The sequence below is a fragment of the Haemaphysalis longicornis genome, unplaced genomic scaffold (genome assembly GCF_048455015.1).
Source record: "Haemaphysalis longicornis isolate Haplotype H1 unplaced genomic scaffold, Haemaphysalis longicornis Haplotype H1 scaffold_8, whole genome shotgun sequence".
NCBI lineage: Eukaryota > Metazoa > Arthropoda > Arachnida > Ixodida > Ixodidae > Haemaphysalis > Haemaphysalis longicornis.
The window spans coordinates 25,707,821-25,735,609 of NW_027526445.1; the positions used below are offsets into that span (position 1 = coordinate 25,707,821).

At 47.9% G+C, this 27,789-nt stretch overlaps 1 protein-coding gene across 1 annotated transcript in view; it reads right to left on the reverse strand.

The window, feature by feature from the left end:
* LOC144149696 (glycogen phosphorylase-like) overlaps positions 1 to 27,789 on the reverse strand; it is a 43,097-nt gene that overhangs the window by 4,685 nt on the left and 10,623 nt on the right. Inside the window, exons 3-12 of the mRNA XM_077681348.1 lie at positions 25,656 to 25,838; positions 22,211 to 22,342; positions 14,133 to 14,244; positions 13,836 to 13,918; positions 10,342 to 10,578; positions 8,511 to 8,657; positions 7,511 to 7,674; positions 6,107 to 6,221; positions 5,052 to 5,153; positions 2,732 to 3,160 (exon numbers count right to left, since the gene is read on the reverse strand). Coding sequence (XP_077537474.1) covers positions 2,732 to 3,160; positions 5,052 to 5,153; positions 6,107 to 6,221; positions 7,511 to 7,674; positions 8,511 to 8,657; positions 10,342 to 10,578; positions 13,836 to 13,918; positions 14,133 to 14,244; positions 22,211 to 22,342; positions 25,656 to 25,838 — 1,704 coding nt within the window. The remainder of the gene's footprint in view (positions 1 to 2,731; positions 3,161 to 5,051; positions 5,154 to 6,106; positions 6,222 to 7,510; positions 7,675 to 8,510; positions 8,658 to 10,341; positions 10,579 to 13,835; positions 13,919 to 14,132; positions 14,245 to 22,210; positions 22,343 to 25,655; positions 25,839 to 27,789) is intronic.

The window sequence follows — 27,789 nt, forward strand, 5'->3', positions numbered from 1 at the left end:
CAGGACAGGAGAGGGGGAGAATAAGAGGAGAAGGAGACAACAATGCCCGGGCAACCGAAAGTGATTACCGCACCTTACGAGAGACCACCCGACTCCCACACCCCACTGTAGCCTTTTTTTCAGGGAAAAGTACCAAGGAAACACCAATACGCACAGGAAAGTTTGCATGTGACACTTAAAGCATTGCAGTGCAACACAACGTCATCATCATCACAGGAGCATGGCAGTTCATTGTTTTAGCTTTTCTGTTTGAGAACGATCACATGCAGGCTGCTGGCTTTTTTTACAGTAGAGTGCAACACACACCGGCAAAAAATTTGCCCGTATATACACGCCATGTACGTCCATCTGTCGCAAAGTCCACCAACAACTCAACCCATTCAATATTCTAGGCCTGTGGAATTAGTGACTATAGTCAAGCAGGTTCGACTACTTTCAAATTGAAGCAAATACTTCAGATAAAGCAGATGCTTTACAGTTTCCAATCTGAAAGCTGACATTTATATTTTTTCACTTATGCTTCAGAAAGTAGCTCACGTACTGACAAAATATAATTACCACAGTGACATTTTGTGGAATTTGGAAAAGAAACTTGGCTTGCAGACAATGTAAGGATTGATAGATTAGCCTGACTTCTAAAATGTTGCAGGCATGCCCGCAAAGCATGGTGGTTTTCAACCTCGCTTTGCAATCTTGCCCTCCTGTTGGAGTTAAATGATAATCTTTAGACGCTACCTGAACAAAATTTTTAGCACCTTCACTGCAACTGCACCTGTTTGGATCAAAATTTTCAAATACTGGCTCTGCCAAAGAAATTTGCATAATACAAAAGTACGGTAAGTGTTGAGTAGATGCGCATGCATGGTGAAGAACGTGTGCGGTCATCAAACTAGCCTCCCCAGTGTTCAATAAAAATAAAGGAAACATTACAAGATAAAAAACACCTTCATTCCACACCATTTGGCAGGAAAACCTTGGAGTGTATGGCAGAGCTCAGCTAGGAATTTTTGTCTACAGGGTGTTGACTGAGGCTGCCCGGGTGCGAAGAGAGAAAGAAAGCAGGAAAGTGGAGTTAACTTCATGCCAAGGTTATAGGGGCGCTACATAAGCCCCTTTCCTTGCCCTCATGCTGCCCACTATTTGTGCACTGTGGGAAAGCCAGTCGGTGCTACCAGAGAAGGCCAGCGCATTTTGGTGGCACTTCTCAAAGCGTAGTGCATCCGGTGCCCAGCGTGCTCTCAGCTGTTGCAGAGTTGATTTCACAAGTGTTATTAGTGGCGCATTCGTCGCTTTCAACGAAGCTCAGTTTCATGTACTGAAGTTCACTGATGCAACCGTCAATATTTGCTTTGTCGAACTTCAGAATACTGCAAACGCTGTAAACATTTTTGCGGTTTCGCAACAGCACTACCATTTAATTCAAAGGCAATGATTTGAACACTGCGTCATCCACTTTTATATTTTAACCCTTCAAAAGTTTTGAACACTGCCTCTTCTGAGCAGCGTGAATGTAATCGTTCTTAAGATGGACAGTGTGACTCAAGCTGGTTAAGGTGCAAAATCATGGTTTCTGCTTCTATGGGGACAACACGCTAGGGATGGGCGAATATGAAGTTTGAGGTTCGAAGTGAATTCGAAGCGAATGGCGGTTTTGCCACATAATTTCGAATCGAATACTTCAAATAGTAGACATCGCAAATTACGAACAAGAATGAGCTAATTGTGACCCGACTAAGATTTGGAACTCACATAGGCATGGCATTTGTGTACTTGGAGCATTTATTCAGAAATTACGTGCGCAGCTTTCTTTCAGTGCATTCGCAAATTTTTTGTGAAGAAATGCTAGTAGGTTCACGTGGTGCTGGAGAAGCAGCGACTTCCAGCTGCTGACAACATTTCCTGCTCTCGAGAACGTCCTTACTCATTGCCTGCGACGCAGTAATTGAAAGGTACTTTTGTGTCACCTCGGCAAGCGCCAGGAAAAGCTGGTTGCCATGGTGGGTTTTCACACCATGGGGGCACGGGGTTGCCAGTAGTCTGTCACTTGTCTGTTAGAGTTCACGCAGTGAGCTTCTGTATTTACTAGTTTCTTCACTGAATTCTTAGCACATACTGAAAATATGTCAATACAAAAGTGATAGGTCCACTTAGGTTATAAAAAGAGTTATATAAGTAGCAGTCGCCAAAATAGAAAAGTGACATGCAGTTGGTTCCACTGATTTAGCGCTGCCTACAAGCTCTGCCAAAAAAATGGCATTGTAGCCACTAGTATCCGCAGAAGTAGCCAACCAAAGGGCAAAGTACAGGCCGCCATTTCGAACAGTTTTTTACTAATTCCACATTGAATCGGCAGTACAAGTGCACCTACTTGGTGCCGCTATGTTGGCAGCGGTGCCATTTCCGTGCCACCCTGGAACAAAAAGTGTGATGGCAGCACTGAACCTCTAGGCAGGGCAACAATTTGGCACTGATGATAGAAATGTCCACATCGCCAGGCTTGTGACAAGCCTGGTAAGACATCTCGTAAGGCTTGACCAAAAATCTTTACTTTTGGCTGCCTATTCGGGGGCGCTGAAGAATTCAAAAATAAATATCAAATACCTGCATTCGGATAGATGCGAATAACAAATAGAGAGCTATTCGACCGGATATTCGACAACATCGAATATTCACCCGTCTCTGTAGACACTACTACGCTTTGTCACTCGACCCCCACTGACAGGCGTCGTACCATGAACTTCATGTTGCCTGTGCCAGAGGCCTCGGTGCCCGCGGTGGAGATCTGCTCACTGAGGTCGGCAGCCGGGATGATCTTCTCGGCGAGGCTGACGCGGTAGTTCTCCAGGTAGAGCACCTTGAGCTTGTCGCCCACCACGGGGTCGTGGTTGACCACGCTGCCGACGGCGATGATGAGCTTGATGATCTGCTTGGCGATGTAATAGCCGGGGGCCGCCTTGCCGCCCACCATGATGGTGCGCGGCACGAAGGGCGCCGTCGGGTTGGCCTTGATGCGGTTGTACAGCGTGATGATGTGCAGGCAGTTGAGCAGCTGCCGCTTGTACTCGTGGATGCGCTTCACTTGCATGTCGAACATGGACGCCGGGTTCAGCTTCAGCCCCGTCGTCTTCTGCAGGTACTCGCACAGCCGCATCTTGTTCTCCTGCACATGGTTCGGGTTTTGGTTTGGGGTGGGCAGCGAGGGAGTCGGGGTTATTTACACAGCCTGTGCATCAAAAGAGCAAACTTCCCTCACCTGGTTTTTGGATATTATCAGAAATTACAGAATATTAGTCCACCATTTCATTGCACAACAACTAAAAACTAGAGGACAAGGCATGGCAACACTGGCTTGAAGCTGTGAAACAACCACAATGGCTGCCTTTTTCATGGCTGAAAGAAGTGTCCAGACGTGTCAAAAAAGTCTAGTCTGCAAGAAATGTTGCACTATATAACATGTTTCATGTGTTTACAGGCAGACGCTATTGCTCGAGTACACCAATCCCATGTCACGGGGGGAGGTGTTGCATTCCCATGTGGAGTTATTCAATCGAGCGCCAGCTTTGTTCATGACAAAGTTCGCTTGCAAGGAGCACCGCAGAACCCAACAAAGAACCCAATAGTTGCAGCAGACTCGAACAAATGCCAGCACAATATTGTTGCCCTGAACAGAGTGACGATGTGGGCACGGCCAAAAGTGACTGGAACAGACACAGCAACTACAGCAACTTCCTCCCTGCCTGGAGGAACCTGGCTCCCTCGTGTCATGTGCGTTTGCGTCAGCTCTGCGGAACTGCAACTCACGTGCGCACGTGCAACAGCTGCCACAAGGTCCCTCCAGAAAAGTGTGTAGTTAAATTTATGAAACCCTTTTCTAACTACCTGTGAAGCTGCCACAGCCTTCACTTCATCACACTGAAGTGCTCTAAAAAAAGCAGCTGCTCCACATTTCAGACTGAATACACTCAAGCACTCTCGGCATTCACTTCTTTCCAAACGCAACCTCCGAGTGCTCTGGGGGGCTCGAAGTGCCACACTGCAGGAGCAATCTGGTTTCAGTAATCGGATCACTTTGAGGCAGAGTGTCGGAACAAAACAAAAACCGGAACCAACAAAACGGGGGAAATAGAGAAAAGAACGATATTTTTGGCCGAACGAAAATGAAATTGAAATGTTTAGTATTTTGTTCAGAAGCTAAACTGAAAAAAAAAAGTTTTGGTTTTCATTCATTTTAACTTCCATGCAGCGAGGCGGGACGTTGCTGCCTGTGCGTTGGCAGCAATTTGCCACCTCGCTGGCGGAATGAGAAAGACTCGAGCATTCACCGAAATTGCGACAACACTTTCTTGGGACGACAAAGACCCGTCATAGGACACACTCCTCCAAGGTGATGTCCAATGATTATCACTTTCAAAAAAATGAAAGCAGCTCACACTTGCAGCAACAATGATGGAGTAAAGGTCATTACGGCTGCGAAGAAGCAAATTGGTTGCAATTGTGGACAAACCTTGGTCACGTTTGTGAAGGTTGCGCCAAGTCTTGAGCGTTAGCGTGAGCTTCCTTCATTTTTTTTTTCGTCCCGAAGCTGAACCGGAACAACTTTTACTTGTGGAACCAAACAAACCAGAACAAAAACATTTCTTTCCGACACCCTGGCTTGAGGTGCAGTGGTTAAGCAGTGACTGCAAAAAAAGGCTCAGTGCAGTCAACACTGCCCTGCAGTTTGTGTCAACACCAGCAGTAGCTCCGTTGCGAATTCTGCTTACTGTTGCCCCCACACAGGACCAATGAGCTATGCAGCAGCAATTCACAGCACTGCAGTCAGCCCGAGCTGCTAGCCACCTTGCCAATGGGCAACAAATGGGCCCCGAGCTAATAGCCAAGCTACCTCCTCATTATCAGAGTGCTTTATGAGTGCAGGGGTTGAGACGTGCTACATGGCTCTACATCTGACTATTAAAAGCACGCCTAGTCATTCGCTCCTAGGAAGCATTTGCCAGCCGTCTCACAAGCACTCTATCTACCAGTCCTCGTGTGATACCCCCCGTCCACACCTGCTTGACCTTCTGCAGGTCTCGCAGAAAGGTCTTGTCGTTCACCAGGGGCCTCAGCTTCGTCAGCTGGTCCAGGTGCACGATCCAGTCCTCCCCGATTTTCTGCACACGAGTGGCCGAAAGCGGACGGGAGGGTTATAAACAGGGCAAGATGTTTGAAAGAGGGATGCACCCCGGCACGGCGCACAAGGCAAGGTCAGATGCCTTCACACGGGAATGCGAACAAAGCCGCTGAAAAAGAAATGCTTGCTTTTCCCCTCTTGTCAAAAAAAAATGTTTTTGCGCCCTTTTAGCAGGACATTTTGTGTCTTCAGCAAGACTTTATTTTGCCTCTCCGAGTTCATTGGAACAACTACCTGTTTGCATTTTCAAACTTAAAAATACTTCAGGAATGATCAAGGTTCTCAATATTGAATTCAAGGCCGAAATTGAACGTATTATATTTCCTTCACTGTTTCACAGTTTCACCCCTACCAAATAAATAGTAGTTTGCTTTGTCGCACGATGCACACACTCTGACCGGCTGCACTGTGTGGCCGAAGCTCTTCCAACTTTCCCTCACGACACTGCAGTTATGTGGGAAAAGCATAGCAAGACACGAATGGAACGTGCAACAACTTGGGTGCATGAGTAAATTGAGGACTATATGCAGTATTGCCTCATTAAAATGAAGGGAATGGGACCAAAACAAAATTTTTATAAGCGATATTTCCACACAAGCAATGACAAAGGTGTTACACACTGAAGTTTTTGATCACCCCATCGACTCTGAAAATGCCTGCATCCTAAATACGCAGAGACTACCCCATTAAAGGACTGCTCTACTACCCCCCCCCCCCGCTAGGAATAAGAACGTAAATTGTGCCAAATTACACGACTAGAGGGGAGGCCACACCAATTCACAATGTGAATGAACTACCAGCATTGTAAGAAGTCTTGTTTCTCCCTGAAGAAGCCACAGAACAGGCCTTGATATGTTGGGACACATTGATTCGAGCTTTTTTTTGTGGTTCGAAGCTCAAAAGAAAAGAATCCCGGAGAGCACCACCACTCACGTCGGCAATGAGGTCGGCCAGGCTGGGGTTGCAGAGGAGCAGCCACCGCCGGGGGGTGATGCCGTTGGTCTTGTTGAGGAAGCGCTCGGGGTACATCTCGTAGAAGTCCTTGAACCTGCACCAGAGGCAGTGGGGAACAGGCACAATGCACCCCACCACGTGGCAACACACAGAACAGTGCACTTCTCAATGCAAGCTGCTCTCAAGTAGGCCACTGAGAAAAGTCCTCGCACGACTCAGGCTATTCACCGCTCCAATCAACACCCAATTCTTTTCAATTTCTCCAAAACTAATCATTGTTGACTAGAAATTGAACCTACCAACCTTGTTTGCACTTACCTGTTTGGGAACTACTGTAATCGCACAATTCTAACGCTTACCTTTTTTTCGCCAAAAGTGGCCTTCAAATTTGTGTGCGCGTTGCAATCAGGCACAAAACTGAAATTGGCTTCAAAGCGTCCAGCAGCATCCCCACAGACACTAAGTCATCGCAAAATCCAGTGTAATCCAATCCAAGAAAATCCATCAACATCACGCAAGTAAATTTCGGCGTACTCATTCCTCAATAGGCATACCTTGGCCAGCTGTTGCAACTGTGCATTTTTGAATTATTTTTACATCAAATTATTTTTTTTTTTTTTCAGATTTTCATGAGCATTAATTGCATGTTACAGTCAGCGGCGTGTTAGAATCGCGGAAATATAGTTATATATGACGCAGGAGAAATACTCCGGCCTCTTAACAAACATGCAGGTACATGGACAAGGCAGACCAATAGGAGCAGAGGAGATTCTCAAACTAAGACAGGCCAAAAAAGAAAGGACGGGGTACTAGTATATGGCGAAGCACAATTGCCAAACCCTGCCAAACTCTGCTTTTACGGAGAATAAACTGCATAACCATAATCAATAGTGTTCTGAAAAGTTGCCTTGTTTTTTTCGAGATCACACAATTAAGCCATGTAGCACCGCTAATTCCGAAGCCTGAGCAGGGGTTTCAAAACTCTACAAGCCTGCAAACTACAGCAAATGAAAATCGCACAGCTCTTAACTAAGGATGCTAGGTACCAATCCTAACGCCGCCATCGGGCTGTCGATGGCCCGTAAAATGCCCTAGCCAACATGGCAAGGTGGTAGGTCCCTCCATATGATCATTCTTGATACATAGCAAGTCTGGAGTGGAAGAGAGCTTGAAACTCCTCTGCAACTGACCTTAGGTGGTGGATAAATTAAAGCCTTGAAACACAGACAGAGATGCTCCAAGCCACCCTGGGTGTTAACATCTATTTCCACAGCCTCACTCAGGGAGGCCCGCATATACCAATCGTGGGAAAAAGGAACACGACATTCCCCGCACCCACGGCCTTTCCCCCGCTGCCCCGAATGGAGTGAGGCGCAGACTCACAGGCCCTTCTTGAGGATGTCGGTGTGCATTTGGGCGATGCCGTTGATCTTGTGCGAGCACACGATGGCCAGGTGGGCCATGTTGATCTTCTTCTCACCCCCCTCCTCCACCAGAGACATGCGCCGAAGACGGTCCGTGTCGTTGGGGAACTTCTTCGACACCTCCTGCAGGGGAAGAGGTCGGTGGCTAAGCAACTGCGGCCGCATTCCGAGAAGCCCAACGCGGACGAAAGGTTGCAGGGAGCAGTGGAAAGTAAGAAACTTCACTGAAGCAACCATCCACTGTGTTTATACCGCGAGGAGGGGAAATGCGTGACAGGTTGGTGGGGGAGAAAAGAAGAATTTGTGTTGTAGTGAAGCAAGCAGGCACAGGACTTGCATTGTTCTCGTGGAGGGAGAAGAGAAGAGAATCAGAGGATGAGGATGAGGATGAAACCGTCTATTGTGCAGAGCAGAAAGTGAAGGAGTGTCACTCTCCAGTTTGAAGGAGAAGTATGCAAAGATGCATTGGGCATTCGAAACCCAATAATGGTTACGGCCTCACTGTCTTCTATCTTCAAAGAATGAAAGAGATCAATTTTTTTTTTTAGGACAAGAACTTCTAGGATTTATCACCTTGATGCAGCACAGATTTTTTATCAAGCTTGTGCCCCCGCCCACCCCTGCGTAAATGGCCTGCACCGATTTGCAGCGTGTTGAAACAGTAGCCCAGCCACTCTAAAGCTTTGTTCCAAATTCAAACCCCTTCCCTGCTCCCGCTCAAATAATGGGAGAATACACGTCTCTACAAATGGTCAATCCTCAATCAGATGTGTTCTCATCCATCATTCAGGCCAGGGTTCCCACTAGCAAAAATTGTCTGCCTTCTTAATTAAATGGCCAACTAAGTGCAGCCACCATTCTTAGTGGGGCCACTTCTTCATGGAGCAGCATGCCAACAGCAAGCTGGCTCAGCAAACAAGTCAAGTCCAACTTGGAGCAGCCCTTGGGTTAGTACTCACGGCCAGGAAGCGTGTGTTGATCTCGAAGATGATCTGCAGGTGCCGAGGCAGGATGTTGTGCAGCATGGAGCAGGGCCAGCGCTCCAGGGCCTCTGGCAGCACCGTGTGGTTGGTGTATGCACACACCTTGGTCGTCAGTTCCAGGGCCTGCCATCGCGAGGGACAGGGCAGTACGTGGGCAGTACAGAGGAGCATACACAGACTCCGCTGAACTGCACAGAGGCACCCTTCCGTGAGACTGACTCGAGGTACGAATCCACTTCCCGGCGCCACCGCAGCCCCAGGCGTGAGACAGCTGAATCAGATATGGGAGCAGTTTTTGGAGCAGCGAAATCTCGATTTTGGAGCAGAAGAACCTTGATTTGGAGCAGAAGAACGACATTTAATAAATAGTCACCTTAGGAGTCTAAAAAAAAATCACGTTTTTGGCAATACAGGAGGAAAAATGCACTTTTTTAATCGTTTTTGAACGTACATAACACTGAAACAGCCTTTCAATAAAGTTTTTTTCTACCAGAGTATCACAAGATACGAACTGCACTACCTTTTTACAAACCATTTTTAAATTTTAGGCTGTATGCATAGATAGCATGGAGGGCCGTTGAAAATATCTAATTGAAAAACGAAGCAATCCTAAGGCATTTTTATCATCATGTGAATGCCGAAATTGTTATTTTTGTAATCCCATCCTCGGCTTTATGCACAAGTGTAGAGTCACGGCAAAAGTTGCGCAAAGCAAGGTGACAGTCGTCGCACCCCACCAGCCCTCCCATTTTAATCCCCAAGGTGCACGTTCACTACGATCGTAATTTGAGTAACGTTCGTGTGTTTAGCCGTCTCCCTCTTGGCATTAAAGTTCACTTCAGATAAATTAACCATTATTACTAGCGTTAAATAATAGCCCGTCCCGCTATCGGACACTGCTTGAACATTTTGCGGCGATGTAGCCTGCGCCGCTACTTCTGCAGCGTCGATCGTCCCATTCCCCCCGCTCACAAGCTCACTGTCAAAGGCAGCAATAACTCAGCGTTTTATAACACCGTAATGGATCCCAAATTTCACTTCAAGCACGCATCGGCCTCACATTCAAAGCCGAAACACGGCGAATTCGCGGGCGCCATGTTGTTTTAATGAACTCCCGTCCTTGGAGTCCCGCAACTCCCGCAACAGATCAAAGGTCTAAATGTAAACCCAGCCACCCCCATAAAAAACCACGGTAGAAATCGGCGAAAAGCACTCTGCCTCATCCACAAGCAACTGCTTCGCCCGGTGGCCACGTTTTCATATCTTTACCACACCAAGATGGCAGCGCCCAGTAATGTCGTTCCAGAAATACGGCGCTCCGAAAATTGCCGTTTTTTCATCAACTTGCACATGTAGTTTGACGCCTCAGTACACATGAGTATTTTTTCTACAGGACTTTGCAATGGTTTTCGATGGGAAAACTTTAAAAATGCACAGAATACAACATGTGCGACCCGACATTGTGACTTTCGAAAAAAAACTATCTCGGGGACACTTTTATGCAGGTTTTTTTATTGAACGATCAATCACTTAAACCTTTGAAAACAGCATCACCTTGGGTATGCTGGAAAATTATGCGGTCAGTAAGCATTTTCCCCCAATGGAACTGACGGGAGCGTTAAAATCATTGGCACTCAGAGTGTTTTGGAGCAGTTTGGCGCAATTTTTACAATTTTCAAGCTTTTGGAGCAGCCTGGCGCAGGAAAACAAATTTGTATCAAATCTGCGCAATATGCGCAGCTGTCTCACCCCTGCAGCCCCGAAACAGCCTCCGAGGGAAAGAAAAGGAAGGGCGAGAGGAGAGCACCTTGGTGAAGTCGAGGCCCTCGATGTCGACGAACAAGCGTATCAGCTCAGGGATGGCGAGCGCCGGGTGGGTGTCGTTGAGCTGGATGGCCACCTTGTCGGGGATCTGGTCCATCTGGGTGCGCACGGGGGCCGTCTGGCCAAACTTGGACGACTTGTAGCGGCGGACGATGTCCTGCAGCGTGGCCGCCACCATGAAGTACTCCTGCTTCAGCCTCAACTCCTTGCCTTCAAACAGCTGCACGTGAACAAGGAGGAGAGAGGGCGTCAGGCGCGTCTCTCTTGCCTGCAGAGAAGACGACCCTGCAAAGGCTTTTTTAAAGCAAAGCTTTTTACCTCTACCCCCCAAGGGTTCTTTCGCGACCGTTGGTGTCACCAGAAAACTCCAGCGAACAAATAAAAGAATTTACTGGCACCGGCGGGAATCGAACCTAGAACTAATAGACCAACAATGGGAGAGCCCGTTGTCTTACCGATTCAGCTACGAGCACACGTGAAGACAGGGAAGACAGGTGATGTACTCACCAAGCACATCTACGGGTTTACCCCCTGCGTTCTCGCTGAATGCCACGTGAAAGCGTCGGGCGACCACTCACGCCCGTCTAGCGGCCGTGTGCGCACCTTGCTCGTATGCTAAGAGTTACAAAAATAAAATGAAGCTCACACCAATGCATGCATCTCACTTCTTGTACGCCAATGTGCTAAAGCCTGTGGCCTCCAGTGTTCAGGTAAAAAATCCCAGCTCCTTGTCGTCCGCCCTCACGCCAAACCAAGGAATACATTCAAATACTCCTTGATGGCCAGGCCATCACTCCAAGCCCCAGCATCAAGATCCTGGGCCTACATCTGGAGGCTAACACCAAGAGTGACGTCTCCTTGCAGCACCTCAAAAACAGCATTAATCAAATCATACACATGATCAGGCGAGTTGCCACCAAGAAGCGAGGCCTAAAGGAATCCGGTGCCTTTCGATAAATTGAAGCTTTTGTCCTCTCGAGAGTCACTTACGTTAACTCCCTGTCTTCTTCTCGACAAGGAAGACATAGAGATGCTTTATACAATGATCAGAAATGCGGTTGAGCAGGCCATTGGTCTTCTCATGAGTGCGTCCACACAGAGGCTGCTTAGCACGGGGCTCCACAACACGGTGGAAGAGCTGATAGAAGGCCATCTTTCTAACCAGAAGGTCTGGCTCAGAACTGCGGTGGGTAACCGCATGCTTCAACAGATTGGTTGGGCAGCCCAGAATGTCACTCCGCTTGACGCACTCCCAGACTCTTGGCGACTAAAACTAAAGATGCTCCCTTTGCTTAGAAATATGAACCCCTCACATGACGAGGGTCACCGAAAAGCACGGGCTCAAGCGCTAAACACCACCCTCGGTGGGGATGATGCAGTTATCTATACAGACGCCTCCAAACATCGAGGGCAGCAATACGCCATCATCGTGGCTAGCTCCAGAACCAACCTCCTTGCGTGTACCTCGCTTAGTACCCAAGAAATGACGGCAGCAGAAGAGGCAGCCATCACCTTGGCTCTCACTCAACCAGGGGTTCGGAGTGTAGTCACCGATTCCCAGCAAGCCTACTGGAATTACCAGTCGGGTTGGGTGTCCTGACCTGCACTGCGCGTGCTAAAAAACCACTCCCCAAACGGCTGCATTCAGCTCATCTGGACACCCCCTCACGCTTCAATGGAGGGCAACAAATACGCCCACTCAACAAGCCTACGCTTTTGCCTCCCGTGCTATGGAGCTGCACGAGGACAGTCACCCACTTGTCACGTTCAGAGAGATAACCCAGAATTATCGCCTTCTGAAACAGACCGTACCTTCGCCTTATCCTGACCTTTCCAGAGAACAAAAAACTACCCTACGGCTCATACAATCCGGGCTCCTTCCCACAGCCTACGCGTCTTCACTTAATGTATCCGAATCGCTACGACGCTGAATGTAAATTTTGCTCATAAGTAGGAACACTCCGCCCCGTAATCGGGGTGTGCGACTTTAGCCCTGAGCACCCTCCTCTCTTTCCGTCAACTACACAACAAGAGCAATGGAAGATGCTGCTGTCCAAGCTCTCTCTACCTACCCAGTTTCAGCGGGTGGACAGAACACAGGCCGCGCGGACTCCATATGGTCCCCACAGAAGAAGGAATCGCTCCCCAGGGCTGCACTCTGGGCCATTCAGAAATCTGAACAGAAGTATTTCTTCCTCCTCCTTCTCCTCCTTCTCTGCCACAAATCTCGTCGCCTCCGTCCGCGGCGCAGAGACGGAGAAGTCAGACCGTCTAACACCGGGTTGGAACTTACTTTAATTTTATAAAAAAAGTTTCCACTTTTGTGCTACACCAATACAACTCAACCGAACACCGTTCATGCATCATGCATTGATTAACCTTACCAAGAATATCTCTTTGAAGTAATAAATGGTGTGGTTATGTACATTTCACTTCTCTCTGGTTTTGAAGACGTCGCATGGGTAATCGTTATGGGTGTCATTTATAGCTTTGCTTTCCAACCACATTCACGGGGTAGATTGGCGCGATTTTTTTCTTCCACTGCGATAAGTGCAAGTGCTACAAAGCACGGTGTGGCAGCAAGTGGTAGTCATCCTGCTTGGCATATCACACAAACTGGGTACTAGTACGAATAATTACCTAATGAGCCAGTGCTATCAGGTGCTATCAGGGGAACTATAGATTAGTTGGACCTACTGGGAGCCTTCCCCCAAAATGTCGAGTACTAGAGTATTTCTGCCTTTCGCTGCAATTAGAAAATTTTGACAGCCAGCAAATGCAAAGTACTGGGTGCTTTTGGCTGGAAAATGTGCGATGTGGTGCTTCGCATCCAAGTGTTCCTGCCCTACATCCCGATTGCTTTTTGTTACTTGCCATGTTTTTAATTTGGTTACTGGAAGTCAACTGTCATTGCAAAAAAAATTGGTCTCTTCATTTTGTTTTTATATCAATCTAAGATGTTACAAAGAAAAAAGTAGGCACAATGCCACCTTTGGTCAGTACTACATTCACAAGTAGGCGCACAGTGCTTCAGAAGAACCTTGGCAATGCAAAGGGGACCACTGCTCTGCCAAGGTACGTTCAGGCTACCATTTAGAGAACGGGTTTGTGAGTTCTTTGAATAAATAGTGCTTCATTACCCACCAGGATAAATGCCTCCACGGCTGTCATGCTACCCGCCAACATACATGCGTTGCAATTCTGAAGATTACCACCAAACTTCATAGTACCACATTGCGGCAGCGCATGAAGCACACACACAAGGTGCAAAATATATAGGGAGTACAGGCGACCAAATAATTACCCGCCTTAGACAAGGGCAGCTCCAGTGACAGCTGCAAAATGCTCGTGGTACCAATACTTTTGCAAAGGGTGAAATGCCAAGCAAATGGGACTAATAACAGAGTCCGCTTGCAAGCACTGTTACTCAGGTATTGTGCGTGCAGCCTAGCAATGCACAGCGGGTGATGGCCTTACATTGTCGTTGGGGTAGAGTACTCTGGAGATGTTCTCAGCCAGGTTTCTGTCCATCACGGCCTGAATGTAGTCTCCCGTGTTGACTGAAACAACAGGACAGGGCACACGATGACACACAGGTTGGCACAATGTTGCTCATCTGCCCTGCGAGGCTGCAAGGCTGTAAGCGGCTTGAAATAGAAGTTATCGGAACAGCTGGCGCCACTATTTCCACCCTTTTGGGGAGAAGCACAGCCTGCCGGCAAGTTTGAGGAAAGACGAGGAAAAGGAAAGGCGGAAGAAAACGAAGAGCCTCACAGAAGCGAAGGTTGAAGTAGATGGGCGACTTGCAGGACCAGAGCCGCATGGTGTTGACAACGTTGTTCCGGAACCCGGGAATCGGGCTGTCGTAGGGCATGGCAAGCACCACCTGGAACAAGAAGAAGAAAAACTGATTGCACTCTGTCGCATCGGGAAGCACCACGGCTTCTGCCTTCAGACTACCTCAGTCATACCCCCTCTCAGACTCGCATGCACTCTTGGTTTCAACATGACATGAAACAGGCAGTAAGCACTAGCTCCTCACAAAAACACGATAAGGTGGCAAGCCTGCAAGGTTGGTTCACCAATGTTGTCTACGGCAGCCAACGGCGTGGAGTACCGTCAGACAATAGGCAAACGTTTTAAAGAACATCCGCAAGAAAACTTCTCCTAAAGCACATCTTGAACCTAAAGCCAGCTGTAGCCACTGTCAAATTCAGCGAACCGAGTGATTGCACTCCAATTGTAAATCCGTTAGCATTTCTAGGTGGACAGAATGAGGAAACCCATCTGTCCATCTAACTTTCAATGTGTCACACTTCTGCCGCATAAGAAAACAAATACAGTGTAGACCATTTATAACGTAACCGCTTATAGTGCGGGACCGGATATAACGCGGGTTTTTGCGACCACCGGTTTGCCTCCCATAGAACTCAATGCATAAGCATACCGCTTAAGATGCGGTTGGCCGAAGCACAATACCGTTTATAGTGCGGTTTTTCGGCGGGTCTGCTGATCTACCGGCGCAGCTGAGGCATCGTTTTAGGGTAGCAAAAGAAAAAGAAAGGATGAAATCGGCCATCTGACGCAGCGTGCACCCCTTGCCCTCCTCTAACGTAGACACCCAAAGAAAAAAAAAAAAGAAATAGGCACCCTTTAGTTCGTGCGTACCTGATAACCACAACTGTCCTTGCTTGATGCACCTCGGAAGATAGCGACAGACTCAGCGACAGACTCCCCATCCGCGCGCGGCAAGTTGATTTTATAAATCGTGAACCTCATGGCCCGTTTTCGCGCACGAATCGTGCACATCGGCGTTGCGCGTAAGTTTTTTTTTTTTTTTTTTCTTTCGTGCTCGTGTCGACGATTCCGCGCTCGCGATGGCTTCTTCGTGTGGCAGTGGGAGGAGCCTGACAACTTGCACCAATGGGGAGACGCGTACCTAATGGCGGGAGATTCGAAGCGCTCCGAGCCGGCTAGCCGCGCCAGAGATGTTTAGGCTTACCACCGCGCTATTTTTTGATAGGCGCTTTCACAAGCAGTGTGGATGGCAGTTTATATTCCACTTTTCGCCCACATTATTAGCTCTTTTCTTGCATGAGCATCTTCGCTTGCGTCCCGCGCGGCATTTCGGCGAGCGGTTGAAAGCGGTCGCTGGAACTTACTGGAACTGCCTGCACCGCTTCACGGCCAGTGCCGACGCCATCTTGCCGCTTCTTACCGCGCCGCCCACACCACGCCAGTTGTATCCGCGCTGGCGTGCACTGCACGTTTTCGCAATACCAAATCTACCACGCGGTTCACGCTTTAGAACGTTGTGCAGATAAGCCACCGCTCTTTCCCTTTCCGAACATTCGAGCCGCGCGAAGCCGAAGATTTCCACCACCAGTACGTTGCGCTGATAAGCAGCGCCGCCTTCGGCATCGTGAACACAAGGTGGGGTTAAAAAAAAAGAAACCGTTGGCGTTCTTATCACGTCTTGCGACATCTGTTCATAGACGCTAAAAACGCAGCCATGGTCTTTCAAAACAAACACAACGGAAGTTAAAGTCGCGCTCGCCGTTTGTGAGACTGCGCTTTTGCCCTGCAGCAGCGGCTGATGTTAAAAATAATACGAAATATAGACCGTTCCTTCGTTTTTAAGTGATGTGCGTTTGGGTGATGATAAATATAGGTTGACTTGAGAGATAGGTGGCGACGTGGTTGAATTCGCGCGTGTTTTGGTTTTAGTGCGGTACCGCTTATAGTGCGGATTTTTGCGGCTCCCGCGACATACGTTATAAGCGGTCTACACTGTAAAAGTCCCATAGATATCACCATCGAAGGAATTACGTCACTAATCAAAAATCTTAAAGTGTCCACCTCGTCTGGAATTGACACCATCAACACAAAAATTCTCCAGCAGACTGTTCCCTTTTCAAGCACCATCCTGTACCATATCTTTAAACAGTCCCTCGCATCAGGTGAAATTCCGTTTGATTGGAAAATTGGAAAAGTGGTACCGATATTTAAATCTGGGGACAAAAGCAAAGTAGAGAACTATTGTCCCATCTCACTAACATGTATCGCGTCGAAACTCCTAGAGCATATACTTGCCTCCAAAATTGCGCAGCATTTGGAAGATAACTTTTTTTTCCCGAAACAACACGGCTTTAGGAAAGGTTTTTCCTGTGAAACACAATTACTAGAATTTACTAACGATTTATTTTCTAATATGGAACAATATCTTCAAACTGATTGTGTATTTATTAGTTTTTCTAAGGCATTTGACCGGGTACCTCACTGTCGTATAATCGCCAAACTATCATCCTTGCATCTAGATTCATTAACTATCTCATGGATAAGAAATTTTTTGTCATTTCGCAAACAGTTCACAACTGTTGACAACAGCAATTCTCCGTTATGTGACGTTACATCCGGGGTACCACAGGGTAGCGTTTTAGGACCCTTGTTATTTCTTATTTATATAAACGACTTACCCGCAAACATTACCTCCTCCATCCGTTTATTTGCTGACGATTGTATAGTTTATCGAAAAATTTGTTCTCCAAGTGACCACGTTGCTCTTCAACAGGATCTAGATAGTATTAGGGAATGGTGCCTATCCTGGCAAATGTCTCTTAACACTGATAAGTGCAAATTAATGACCTTTAGTCGCAAGCGATTTAACTCTACCTTCACATATAACCTAAACGAAAGACCCTTATGCCCTGCACTCAGTTAGAAGTACCTCGGAATAGTACATTTCACGCCTAACCTCTTGTGGTCCACTCATGTAGAAAAAACCACTGCCAAGGCCTCACGCACTTTAGGTTACCTTAAACGAAATTTGCGCGGCTCCCCGGCCACCACTCGTCTAATAGCATATAAATCATTCGTTCGCCCCCAACTTGAGCTTGCGGCATCCATTTGGTCCCCCCACCAGGCATATCTTATCCGTGCCCTCAAGTGCGTACAGAACCGTGCGGCGCGTTTCATCACTGGTGACCATAAGCGAAACTCTAGCGTCACAAACATTAAGCTCTCTCTCTCTCTCTACCTACACTGCAGACACATAGGAAGATAGCCCTTCTCGCCCTTCTACACAAAATACACTACAGTCAACGCCCTTTCGACCTACCCTTAACAAAGCCGTCCCGTACATCACGTCGTCTTCATAATAACCTCAGCTACCAACGCCTTCCTAGCCGCACTAACGCCTTCAATTCATCAGCCTTGCCTAGCGCGATAATACTCTGGAACGAACTTCCAGATTCCATTGTTAACATCCGTAATCCCGTAGTATTCACAGGCAAACTGAGCAACTTTGTGTTCTAGGTATATTTTATTGCCAAGTTGCTATGTCCTTTTATTTGATACCTATGTGCATTGTCATAATATTGTTCTACATTCCTGTATACATAGACTGCCTCACCTACAATATATCCGGCCTCAAGTGTACATGCCATTAACTACTGTTTAAGGATGTACCTTCTTCGCGAGATCCCTACCTCTGTTGATGAATATTCTAGCCCCCCCTCACGCAATATGTACTCCTACTCAGGAGCCTGTGAGGTCTCTGTAAATAAATAAATAAATAAATAAATAAATAAAAAGACCGTGTGGTGTTCACGTTTTCATTAAAAACCACTCATATGTCACCCAGTAATGCATTTGTGCTTTGTAGTGAAGCTGACTTTTAAGGGCTTTGGTTTATAGCCCTCCATATTGATACATAGGTGAAGATGGTCTGAAAAAAATTATTACAGTAATAATGATTAAAATTGCAGGATGCGCAGTTTCTAATCCGAATTCTAGATATACATTGTAGACCGCTTCTCATGTATGTCGCGGTAGCCGCAAAAATTCACATTATAAGCGGTACTGCACTATAACTAAAACATGCGCGAATCCAACCACATTGCTATCTACCTCTCAAGTCGTCCTATATTTATCATCACTCAAACGCAGGGCACTGAAAAGCAAAGTCCTGGCCTTTATATTTTGGAAAAGTTTTGGAAAAGAAACAATTTTATTGGAGCGAACCTGTGCTCCCAAAACAACTGGAAAGAATACAGAGCCGGCGAAACAGCGGTCAACAAAGTGACGTGCGTCGGTGAACTCGCAGAATCGAATACCCCGGCGTCTGCTCTGAAGGCTTTTTATCTTTCGGCTCGCGTGGTTCTCGAACCGTCGATTCGCATCGAGAACATTGTAGATCCAAGAAGATTATTCCGGGTTGTTCACGTTAGATCGGAATGCTCTCCCTATCAGAACAGATAACACATGCGGCACAGAAAGAAAGAATGGAACACGCGCTTCCCTTGGCACAGAGATAACAAAGACCGGCGCAGCCGGGCGGTAAAATCAAAACACAAATAAACAAACCCAATGCATGTTTCGCGGCATTACCCCCCCCCCCCCCCCTCCCCTCTAAGAGTGCATCGACCCGATGCTAACATAAGCGACAGTCCGAACAAATAAAAATAAAAGATTGTCATCGTCTGTAGAAAGGTTTTAAGCGAACCACGTGGACGACTTCGGGCCGCGTGTGTCGTCGTGATGTGCCTGAGTCACCATCGGGGATCACTTCATAGGTAAGTTGGCCAACACGTCGTAGAATTTTGTAGGGTCCGAAATATCGTCGCAGAAGTTTCTCACTCAGTCCGCGTCGTCGGATGGGAGTCCAAACCCACACACGATCCCCTGGGTGGAACTCGGCGGCTCGGCGTCGGAGGTTGTAGCGGCCGGCATCCACCAGCTGCTGGTCCGTTATACAAACTCGAGCGAGCTGGCGGGCCTCCTCCGCACGCTGAAAGCATCCTTGGACGTCGGCGTTCAGGTCGTCGTCTTCTACGTGAGGCAGCATGGCGTCAAGCATTGTAGTCGGCAGTCTTCCGTAGACGAGCTCGAACGGTGTCATCTGCGTGGTTTCTTGGATAGCCGTGTTGTACGCAAACGTGACATACGGGAGCACTTCGTCCCAAGTCTTATGTTCAACGTCGTCGTACATGAACAGCATAAGCGCAATCGTCTTGTTCAAACGTTCCGTTAGTCCGTTCGTTTGGGGGTGGTACGCCGTCGCTCTTCGGTGATCCGTGTTGGTGTAGCGTAAGATTCCTTGCATGAGCTCCGCAGTAAAGGCCGTTCCGCGGTCCGTGATGAGGACTTCAGGAGCTCCATATCGCAGCACAACTTGTCTTATGAAAAACTTGGCGACTTCTTGTGTAGTCCCCGTCGGAAGAGCGTCAGTCTCCGCGTAGCGCGTCATGTAGTCTGTTGCTACGACAATCCACTGGGAGGTACTGGGATCGATACCCAGCACCTCCACCAGATGTCATGAAGCCAGGGACGACGCAGTTGTTTGGAAAAGAAACAAGTTTATTGGAGCGAACTTGTGCTCCCCTAACAACTCAAAAGAATACAGAGGCGGCGAAACAGCGGTCAACAAAGTGACGTGCGTCGGCGAACTCGCGGAATCGAATACCCCGATCGTATTTTTTTAAATGCAGAGCATTTCTTAGCCTCGCCTCTTCCTGCGTCGGACGGCGTCCACAGCTCCGCGTCCGCAGCAGGTGCGCCTCTCCTCGTTCCCTCCTCTCTCTCAAGAGCAGCTGGCGCGCGCATGCGTCGTAGTCAGCCCGTTCGCTCCGTCGCGGTCTCGGCGTAACAGGTGCGTGATTGCAGCGCAGTGGGGCGTGGAAGGGCGCGCGCTGCTTGCGCATGCGCGCTCTCCCCCCCGTACTGCTCTCCCTCTACTGCGCGCGCTGCAAATATAAAGCGGCTAGCGGTCGCTCGTGCTTCAGTCACTGCGTTGCTCCTTCCTTCCTTGGTTGACGCTCGCTCCACCCTAACGCGACTTTACTCTCCTCTCTCTACCCCAAACCAACACCAACGCAACTACGACCCAACTACCCACCCTAACGCGTCTTTACGCGGCGTTAACGACCCCCAATGCTCTGCATTTACTCGTGTTCCCCTCGCGGGAAGGCGCGGGAATTTTTTTTGCATCAGCCACTGCTGCAGGGTCTTGCACATTGCAAGTGCGATCTTGCAAACTGCGAGCACGGCTTTAACTTCCGTTGTGTTTGTGGTTTGGAGGATCGTGTCTGCGTTTTTAGCGTCTATGAACAGATGACGCGGAACCAGATAAGAACGCCAGCGGGATTATTTTTTTTACCCCGCCTTGTGTTCACTATGGAGAAGGCGGCTGCCTATCGGCGCAGCTTCGCGCGGCTCGCTTGTTCGGAAAGGGAAAGAGCGGTGGCTTATCTGCACAACGTTCTAAAGCGTGGACCGCATGGAGCGATTTCTTCTCGGGAAAACATCCAGTGCACGCCGCAGGCGCGGCAACGCCGGCCCGGTTACAACTGGCGTGGTGTTGTCCGGCCCTGGCCGTGAAGTGGTTCAGGCAGCCACGAATACTCCTTTCTCCGTGCAGGCAGCTCAGCGAGCGCTTCTAACTGCTCGCAGACATGCCGCACGAGGCGCAAGCGAGGATGCTCCCGCAAGAAAAGAGCTGATAATATGGGCGAAAATAGCAATATAAATTGCCATCCACGTTGCTTGTGAAAACATTGCGGTGGTAGGCCTAAACATCTCTGGCGCGGCCAGCTAGCTGGTCGGAGCGTTTCGGATCTCCTGCCATTAGGTGCGCGTCTCCCCATTGGTGCAAGTCGTCAGGCTCCTCCAACTACCACGCGAAGAAGCCACCGCGAGCGCAAAACCATCGACACAAGCGTGAAAAAACCGCACGCGCAACGCCGGCGCGCACGAACCGTGTGTGAAAACGGGACATGCAGTTCACGTGCGGATGGGGATGGGGGTGGGATGGCGATGGGGGTCGCTATCTTCCGAGGTGCGTCAAGCAAGGTCAGTTGTGGTTATCACGTACGCGTGAACTAAAGGCTGCCTATTCTTTTCTTGTGTGTTAAAGTTAGAGGAGCGCAGGGCGTCACGGTGTGTCATATGGCCAATTTCATCTTTTCTTTTTTTCTTTTGCTACTCTAAAACGATGCCCCAGTCCCGGCAGAAAACCACACTATAAATGGTATTGTGCTTCGGCCAATCCCATTCTAAGCGGTATGCTTATGCATTGAGTTTTATGGGAGGTGAACCTGTGGCCACAAAAACCCGCGTTGTATCCGTCCCGCACTATAAGCACCAGCACTATAAAGGTCTACACTAAATTTGTGCGAAACGACTATTTTTAAAATTATCCAGACTTTTACATTTAATTTTGTAACAGCTATTGTAATAAAACTGCTGGAGAGATGCAGCTGAACACGGTACCAGTGAACTGTGAACAAGTGAAGGAGTGCAATAAGAATAACATCATCCATGTATCGGTGTTGGAGAAGAAGGTACGTCCATTGAAAGTGCACGCTCGAAAAGCGGGAGCCAGGAAAACTGGTTCGCCGTAAATTAGTCAAGGTTTTACAAAGAAAAAGAAGTGTTTCCAACAGATCATTCGCGCAATCTCATGTGTCTTCTTTTTTTTCTCGAAAGGAGTTACGACTGTTGAAAGTACCACAAAACAAATTTACCTCGCATCGCACAGCTGAAAAATCTGCACAATTCGATCAGTCCTGATCGGGGCATATCAAACTGCGCAACTTTTTCAGGTACACAGAACGCAATATGCACAGTGTGGTACAGTCGCATTTTCATGCAGCTGAAAAAAAAAAGCTTGCGGTATAGATTAAGTACAGAAAGAAAATTCAGCAACAACGGCGCGAGGGTGTTGTTACTCAGTGTTAGGTGAAGACGTCACTAAACGACGTCACTAAACTACTGGTCAAGTGAAACGAATGCAGCTACACACCGAGAGCTGACATTGTGACAGCACTGGAGCCCCCAGCCCTGCAAGAACCCACCTGTGTGTCGACCCACTTGAAGCCCTTGTCGGTCTGCTCGACGCGGCCGTAGAAGTTGACGGGGATCATGTACTCGGGACGGGCCTTCTCCCACGGGTTGCCGAACCGCAGCCAGTCGTCCGACACCTCCACCTGCCCAACAGAACGGGGGGAAGGCGGCCACAGTTATAGGCACACGTACCTTGGGAACAGTAAATGCCACTCATAACGCACCTAGAACACACAGTGCAAAAGACTAGGAAAAGAGACAGCAGAGGGAACTGGACAGGTGTCGGTGATACACGTGCCATCTTTTGTCAATCTTGCCCTTACTTTTGTGCGAATCTGTGCATTCTAGTCGAATACGATTCACCAACAAGCCAAAGCTTCCACTCCATAACGTGACATTGGACCAACAATGTGTGGCAGTATGGCCGCAGCTCAGTAGCTCTCTCCGAGGCTCACAGGGGACATTCCTTTCCCAACATATACATGCGCGGGTTTTATTTTATCAACACTCCTGACTGCTGCAATCGTCTCCACATGCCGCAATTTTTTTTAACGGGCAGCGCACTAAGGGCATTTCTTGTCGAACAAATGTAAAGTGGGGCGGCCAATGCCGTTGGTACAAGTGAGCGGTACCCCATATATCATGCAGCCAGCCAGTCAGCTTTCCCACTGCAGCAGCTTCAGTGCTTTTTTGTAAGTAAAATAAGCTTTACATGGTCGTCATGAAGATTTGAGTGTTGCTCCTGATGTCTTGGGCATAAAGAAAGGAACGCGACAGGTGTTAGAAGAGCACCAATGGAGGTGTGAGGCTATGCTGCCTCATCTAGAGCCTGTTGACTAGTTCCCGTGTGCATTGATTGATCGACTAATTGTGGAGGGGGACGCGGCTTTTAACTTCGGAAAAATGACCAAAACATCGTTTTGTTTTTTTGAAACCCACATATTCGGCTTCTATGTTTCCTGTTACGTGCATCAGCAAAGTTTTTCCGTTGAAAAGCGTCGCAAAGTGACATAAAAAATAGTTTTGCCATGCGCGGTGACACACTATCAGCGTTAAAGGGCGAAAACGCGGCAATTTTCGGCGCGCTGTATCTCCGCAACAGTGCAACCGGGCGCGGCCATTTTGATATCGTTAGATCGGCCGAGTGATCGTCTTTCCGGTTCCGCTCATCTCTTTTTTCTTCGTTCATTCACAAACGCACAAACGTCAGAAAAGAAATGACGCACAAATGAAGCTAGAAATAGATGCTGAAGCGCTATTGGTCCTCCGGTCGGGGCGCACTAAAACGACCCTCCTGATTGGGTGTCGCGACGAAACGCAAGATGGCGGCCGTCTGAACTGCGTAGCGCGAGGTTTTAGTTAAAATTATAGGAATAAAAATATGTTCTCTGCGTTAAAAATGTACGTTACTGTCGTAGCATTTAACAGTGATTTTTTTAAGGAAAATATTGACACCAATGCATACATCTATGGCTTAGGGATACTGGCTGTGCTGCGACAAATATTTGATGCTTTGAATATCAAAAGTAGTAAACTATGCTTTAGCATTGAAGTTGGGAGTTATGCAGAATATTATACCAAGCTTCAAAGTAGCTCATTTGCATCTTTGTGGTATGCAAACTTTTGGCAATAAACCCCTGCACTTATGAGTACTAAGTTGCTGCCCCAGGCAAGATGATAAAACATAAAAGAAGCCAAAAATTTTCAAATTTATGTAAAAAAAATGCTTCCCTTGTTGCTATGCTGACAACACTGCAAAGGGAGGTTGTCCAGTGCGATACAGCCAACCAGTTAACCTACTCTGCATTGAAAGCCATCTCCCCTCCCCATTTGGTTTGCAAACTGGGCTATGTACTCTTCACAGAGGAGCTGAAAATGATGTTCTGTGGACAGAGAAAGGCTGTAAAAGGCACTCCAATTTCGAGGCATGGCCTTCCAGAAGCCCCATGTTCAAAAGAACACGAAAAGCTACAACCCTGACGACTTTTGATAAGTGAAACCGATGTTGCAACTTCGGAAGCCGTTTTCTCAAAACAGTTTTTTTTTGCCACCTGTGTCGCTTGTTCTAGGGATTTCTTCGTGACCGCTGTGTCTATTTTCATTCCGTTTCTTGCATTACATTCCTTGATGAATAGTTCAGGTCGTGACACTCTTGGTTTTCGATGTTTAGTTTTTGTGATTTTTTTATTCAAATAGTCGTTCACAGTCGACATTCCTGTTGCACATTAACCTCTAAAAAGTGAATTAAAAAACATTGTGTTGTAAAAAAAATTCTAAAACTGTCACGACCTCATCCATTCATTGAGGAATGCAAAGCACTTCTAACAAGTTTTCTGTCGTGTTTTATAAGCCGCTCAAGCTCGGTACAAGCGGAACAGAAAGAAATTTTTTTAAATAAAACAGTTTTTAAAATATTACTTTCCCATTTTTATGGTGTTATCGCAGAGGCATTTCCAGTTGCTGTGCCAATTTTCATAAAAATTCACAAAGAAATGACAAAGTTGAGTGTGAAAGCCACGTCCCACCTTAACGTGCCGACGCAACGCAAAGCGATGAGACGCGCCGTAGTGGAGGGCTCCGGATTAATTCTGGCCACCTGGGGATCTTTGATGAGCGCCGAAATCTCCAACACACGAGCGTTTTCGCTTTTCACCTCTATCAGAAAAGCAGCCGCTGCGGCCAAGAATTGAACCCGTGTCCAAGTTCTCTTGTGCATGGCTGTAGGAGTATGAAAGAGGAGAAGGAGCAGGAGGGCGATGTTGGCTCAAAGCCAAGAAAATAACAGGGTTCCGAAAGCGTCTCCTTCTAGCTGTCCAGATGCGTGCAGATGGTGCATTATAGGTAAGCCCATCACCGAAAGCAAAGAAGCCATGCACTGTCACGGCGGTCATGTGCTCAATTAAAGGGTCATATATCCAGCACCTAACTCGTGGCAAAAGAAAAGTTTTGCATGCGCTTCTTTAGCAGGCCATATCTCATTTGTAACGTACAGCACAATCCTATCTGTCCGGTTTTATTGAAACAAGCATCCATTTTGTGCTTTCCAACTTTGAAACACTCCGAAAATATCCTAGGATGAGCGTCTGCTACGCGTGAAGTAGAAGTAGTTCCAACAATTGCACGCACTGTGACACTTTGCCGTGCTGGTACCTCTACACTGCTGCCCTCCCGGCACCCTAGGTGTACCTGCTGTGAATAACATTTAAAGACGCTTCAAGTATTAAAAGGTCAAGTCACGAATGCAATGTCTCCCTACGCTTTCCACACTCAGACCTTAAACACCATGAACCTGACCAGCCAGGTTGGTTTTTGCAGCGGGCCAAAAGAATTAACAAACATCCGGAACAAGAACATCACAACACGACAACACCCTCTCAGTGCCCTGTACTTTCGACAAAACCAAAAGCGCCTCTGCTTCCCCTCGGTGCCCCAGCTAACCCCCACACCCTGGCCTACCTGCTCCCCGTTGGTGATCTTCTGGGTGAAGATGCCGTACTCGTACCGGATGCCGTAGCCATAGGCCGCCAGGCCCAGGGTGGCCATGGAGTCCAGGAAGCAGGCCGCCAGCCGGCCCAGGCCCCCATTGCCCAAGCCAGCGTCCTCCTCGATCTCCTCCAGCTCCTCGATGTCCAGGCCCATCTGGTGAAACCCACAACAACAAGGCAGGCTCAGCAAAGAGGCTCGATTGGCACAGACAACCACGCTCGGCCAAAACACCACCTAAAGACGCCCAGGGGAAAAAAACTAACTGACTGCACATTTGTTTCCATCATCCCGCCAAGAGACAGCGAATGCAAAAACTTCAAAAAGTGGCTTCACGATCTGATTGGTTGATCGCAGGGTTTAATGCGCCGACGCAACGCAGGTGATGAGGTGCGCCGTAGTGGAGGGCTCCGGATTGATCGATTTCGACCCCCTGGGGATCTTTAACGGCGCCGAAATCTCGTACACACGCGCGTCTTTTGCTTTGCGCCTCCGTCAGAAAAGCACCCGCAGTGGCCTCACGGCTACGTTCTTTTCTCACTACAAGCACACACTACCACCCTACAGAAACTTCTGTCTTCACAGATGGCAAAGAAGTCACTGGCAAGCGAGAAAAATCACTATTGGACATCAACCTAGCACTACATTTCTGCTGTACAGGTGCAGAACATGCAGAAATTGTGATTGATTCCCCATAGCAACTGTTACAGTGGGTGCTCCGTGGTTTTCCTGAATTCCGTTGGGTCCAAACATGAGATCATGAGAGTGGTCACACAAGTGGATGTTGCTTCACCTGCAATTCACGTACTAGGACCCGCCGCGGTGGCTCAGTGGCTAAGGCGTTGCGCTGCTGAGCACAAGGTCGCGGGTTCGATTCCCGGCCGCAGCGGCCGCTTTTCGATGGAGGCGAAAAGCAAAAACGCCCGTGTGTACGAGATTTCGGCGCACGATAAAGATCCCCAGGTGGTCAAAATTAATCCGGAGCCCTCCACTACGGCGCGCCTCATCGCCTGCGTTGCGTCGGCGCGTTAAACCCCCACAATCAATCAATCAATCAATTCACGTACTAGGAAGCCCAGCTCAGCCTGGCATGACACGTTTGGCACAGCTGCTAATCCTCACACACTCCACACTCTGAAGATACGTTCACTTTATAAAACAATGTGCCTTCAACCCTGCACTGGCAAATGTCGCATATTCGTGACAAACCCTACATAGAAAGTCTGCATGCCGGCAAGAACCCAAAGTGTGCAATGGCCAGTCATGATGTACCGGCAACATCCCACACAATTTATAGTTACAACTTCCGCTGCCCACAATATAGCTGTCATAGTTACGCTCTTTCCAGAATGGTGCACGCCTGGCTCCAGCAAAACATTCTCATGCCCATACACTACAAGTTACACACTAAATCAAACATATTCTTATTTGAAAATGTTTGATTTGCAGTCAGTTATGATAAACTTGTAGATTTCGGGTCAGCCTATTGTTTGTATTGTGGTACATTTTCATTTTGTCATGCATTGCTGCTAACCTAGAATGTGTTGCCTGTAGCGTCTGCGTGCGTGTGTAATACAGGGTGCGGCATTTCAAAATGTACACTAATTGCCATGTCCATGGCAACTTCAATCTTTCCGGTGCAAGTGTGAATCAAGCCTTGCCATGTTGTGCACACACAGCATAGCGCCACAGTCATTGTAGTGGCTGGTTATGGACAGCGATGCTCCAGAGCTAGGAGTTCTGTAGTTAAATAAAAATACAGCACGAGAATAATGACCAACTCCTCAAGTTATTGCCAGCTCCTTCCGCCCGTGGCCCATTTATTCCAAGCTTTGCTCCATGTCTGATGACGTGACACTTTCAGGTGACATAGCATTAAAAAAAAAGGACAAAAAGAAATAGCCAACTATTATTCTCTACTCCTACAAACATGCACGACTAGCAGCTTTCAGGGCATGAAATTCTCCGTGGACTGTAAAAGTTTCCTATGAGGTGTGCGTAGTAAAACTGCAGTCTCAACTTTTCTTCCAGACAGGCCCTACAGTCCCCAGATTCCCTCAACTGACACGGCGCATTCATTCTCAAGCTTGTGCAACTTATCTCAGTG